We start from the raw sequence: 3,776 nt of genomic DNA, 5'->3' as shown, positions 1-3,776 counted from the left end.
CACAGGCGCTCGTGGTAATTTGATGTGTGTCCCTGGGGATGTTTGATGGATTAATGCTAAGCAGCTCCCTCTTCCAAAGCACCACCTGATCTCTGGGGCTCGCATCCCACATATAAAAGGCTGCAGTAGTGCTGAGCTCAGCTAGTCTAGCCTTCTCGCTCTCTTTCTCTCTCACATCACTTTCTGTCTTCCTCCCCATCTTCTGCTTATTCTCTCTCTCTCTCTGCTGCTTTCACTCCATTTTCCCCATTCTCTTTCCCTCTGGCTTTAAACCTTTTCCAGATAGATTTTAAAAGCTTCGTTCCAATCCTGTTGTTTGGCCTGTTCTAGAAGGCCGCCTGGGGGATAATTTTACTTTTTGTTTTTATTTTTGATCACATTCACATTTTTATATGAGGCACTAGCATCAGTTTTTCTTTTGGGGGAAAAAATGCCACGTTCCTTTTTGGTGAAGCAGCTGAAGGTTCACGATTTCTCGTCTTTCAACTGCTACCAGGAGCAGCAGCACTGGGACGACTCCAACACTGTAACACATGCCATCACTGAGTCGGCCACCAAGTTGGCGGTGCGCTTGAGTGAAAATGGTGAGTTGTGCATATTTCTGATACAGATGGCTCTATTTGGAGACGCTCCACCTGGTCTTTTTCACAGTTATAGAGCACAAATCTAAAATGAGGATTCACAGTGGGGTTTATGTTGTCTTTCACATCTAATCTCTCTTGGAACCCCCAGTTTCTGGACTTTTGTTTTCTAAATCAGCAGATGGTCACACTGGCTCAATCAGCTTAATACTGAAACCAGATCACACAGCAGCTCTTGGATTTAATACCACAGTGTACATGACTGATGACAGAATGTATATGTGGGCATTAGGCACAGAATTGGATGCAAGCCTTCGTTAGGTCAAAGTAGAAAGAAGAGAGAAAAAAAACTCAGGAGAAAGCAGATAGCCACATGGGACTGTGTTGTCCTTATATGATGCAGTTGCCCTTGAGTCTGTCCTCTTATTATTCCCCCCCACCACACCCCCCTTGTACATCTCTCCATTTCTTTCCAGTATCCTGCAGGATGTGAAAGAAAACAGGGCAGAAGCAACACAATCCATATGTGGAGCAACAAGAGGTGATGGAGCAGGGTTTTTAGAAGATGGGTATTGACTAGAAAATAGAGAGCGCTGCAGGTAATTCAATAAAGAGCAACATGAGCAGTACAGTCAGACATTAGATTTTCATCCATGGGACTGCTACACAGGGTGGACATGACAGCAACCCTGCAATACAGATACAAAATAGGGAGTGTATGTGTGCATGTGCTTTGAGAAACATCCAAAGAAATGTGTGTTTTGAGCAGATTGCTCTCCCCCACCACCACCACCATGAACATAACAGATCTTGTGTTTAAACTGATTTATCTGTCCCACAGAATTAGGATGCCAGCTGTCTGCTTCCCTTTGTGTGTGTGTGTGTGTGTGTGTGTGTGTGTGTTGGTTGGAGTGGGGGGTGTCTGGCTCAACCTATCATTGACTGCTGTCAAGATCAGACCACCCCCACCACACACACACACACACACACACACACACACACCACCTGTCACTCAATTTTGCCATTACCATACTCATGAACACTCTCAAAAATGCCACAGATGGGGAAAGATCTGATTAAAATTATTTCATGATTGGAGGGATTTTTAATCCCACCCCCCACAGACAGATTCAGATGTGCTGCAAGGTGGCGACAGGTGGATGGATTGGGGCCAAACTGTGAATATTTGGTTGGTGTCAGCACTTTGTGTTTTGTGTCAGCCAGAATGGTTTTCAGTGTTATGATAGCACTTGTTGGAGCCAGTGCAGCTATTGATCAGGACAGAACTGTGCACCAAAGACTCATTAATATTTCATTCCCATAGCTTGCTGAACCGGCGACTTACACAGCTCCCTCTATAGGTTTCATATTGATTAGAAGCTAAGGCAAGATGACACATTTCATCAAATGTTATTGAGATCATAAAGATGACAGTACTTGCCACCTCTTTGTTAAATGTTTTTTTTTTCTTTTCCAGGTTACATCCATGATTACAACATCCCCACCGTGTTGCAAAACACCAAGGAGCCAGACCATGAGCAGACCAGGCTCTCCTCAGGGCCCCTGTACTCCCCTGGTGGCAGTGGTGGGGAAGAGTTCTCTGACCATGACATGGAGCATCCGGACAGCCCAGTGTCCAGTGCCACAGTCGAGTCAGACAGTAGCGGGCCTGAGGTAGAGGCCTGTACCATCAATGCCTTCCTCATCTCTGATGGCCGCTCCCACCAGAGACCCAACCAGCGATGTCCACGCACCAATGGCAGGCAACCAGGCAGCACCAAGGGCATCAGCTTGGCAGACTGCAGCCCCATCAAAGGGAAAATGACGGGGCGCCACATATGCTCTCAGTGTGGTAAGTCGTATGCCACGTCTTCCAATCTGAGCAGACACAAGCAGACTCACCGCAGCCTGGACAGCCAACAGGCCAGAAAGTGTTCCATCTGCCACAAGGTATACGTCTCCATGCCGGCGCTGGCCATGCACATGCTCACCCACGACCTGAAGCATGAGTGCACAGTATGCGGTAAAGCCTTCAGTCGGCCCTGGCTCCTGCAGGGCCACATGAGGTCCCACACAGGAGAAAAACCGTTCGCCTGCGCACACTGTGGCAAAGCGTTCGCTGACCGCTCCAACCTGCGTGCCCACATGCAGACGCACTCAGCCTTCAAGCACCACTCCTGCAAACGCTGCCACAAAAGCTTCGCACTCAAGTCCTACCTGAACAAGCATTACGAGTCAGCCTGCTTCAAAGGGCACCCAACAGAGGATGTCTGCAGCTCTGAGGACTGACTTCAGATATCTCTCCCTCTCATTGTGTTTGTACACTTTTAATGATCCATACAGCTGAACCACTTATCAGGCCTGTCACATGCATGCATCATAATCCAGCGTTTTATATAAGCAATATTGCCATGCTAAATACTTCAGGAATTGTAAGAAAACCTGTGCTGGTCAAAAATATAAATTATTTTATATTGTTTTCTATAGATTAAATTGCAATAATTCCACCATCAGTATTATTTTATATGTGAATTAGCTCTTAATTTACCTCAAACATGTCTTATTTGTTAATGAATTTGTGTATTTATTATTTTATTTAACTATTTATTTGCGAATTTTGAAGATGAATAATTTTATCATTGTTTGATGTATTTGTGGATTGAAAATACAGTTTTTATATTTGGATTTGTTAAGAACACAAGGAAAATCATATTCTGGCACACTATATTTCTTTGTCAGAACAAGTTGGTGATGACAATAAAAAACCTGACGATGAAGCTCCTCCTTGTACATTTAATATGCATACAGTTAAAAAAGAACAATTTGCTGAATTCTTACCTGCGTGATTTTAACTTGATATTCTTTCACCTAACGCATCAGACCAATTCAAGACTGTAGATTGCCATGCGGTCCAAGAGGGGGTGCTCTTAAACTCGGCTCACCTACTGCATAATCTGCTAAGCTATTAGTAAACTAAGGTAATAAATTATGTGAATATGGATGTGGACAATAGTAAATAAAGCTGTGCTGGTGGGATAATTAGTACTTCAAAGTTTCTGAGAAGCAGCGTACTCCTACAACTTAGATGGTAAAATAATGTACAGAATGTGCAAACAAAAATTCCACAAAAAAGGAAGATATATTTCAAAAATAAGAAGATACAGTTTAACTTTTACTCAAATAACAAAAAACAGC

General features: G+C 43.9%; 1 protein-coding gene across 1 annotated transcript; it reads left to right on the top strand.

Moving 5' to 3' along the window:
* The first annotated feature begins 430 nt into the window (after positions 1-430).
* Positions 431-2,870, top strand: LOC113130704 (transcriptional repressor scratch 1-like). The gene is made up of 2 exons (XM_026307525.1): positions 431-584; positions 2,059-2,870. Exons 1-2 carry the CDS (start codon positions 431-433, stop codon positions 2,868-2,870), a joined length of 966 nt encoding a protein of 321 aa, XP_026163310.1.
* Positions 2,871-3,776: the final 906 nt, after the last annotated feature.

The sequence above is a fragment of the Mastacembelus armatus genome, chromosome 5 (assembly GCF_900324485.2).
Source record: "Mastacembelus armatus chromosome 5, fMasArm1.2, whole genome shotgun sequence".
NCBI classification, from domain to species: domain Eukaryota; kingdom Metazoa; phylum Chordata; class Actinopteri; order Synbranchiformes; family Mastacembelidae; genus Mastacembelus; species Mastacembelus armatus.
This window is presented reverse-complemented; position numbering and strand designations above follow the sequence as displayed.

What these genes read in the sequence shown, in the direction of transcription:
- LOC113130704 (XM_026307525.1), top strand. Translation starts at nt 431, where the DNA reads ATGCCACGTTCCTTTTTGGTGAAGCAGCTGAAGGTTCACGATTTCTCG. An exon ending in GGTGCGCTTGAGTGAAAATG is followed by an intron (nt 585 to 2,058) that starts GTGAGTTGTGCA and finishes TTTCTTTTCCAG; the next exon opens with GTTACATCCATGATTACAAC.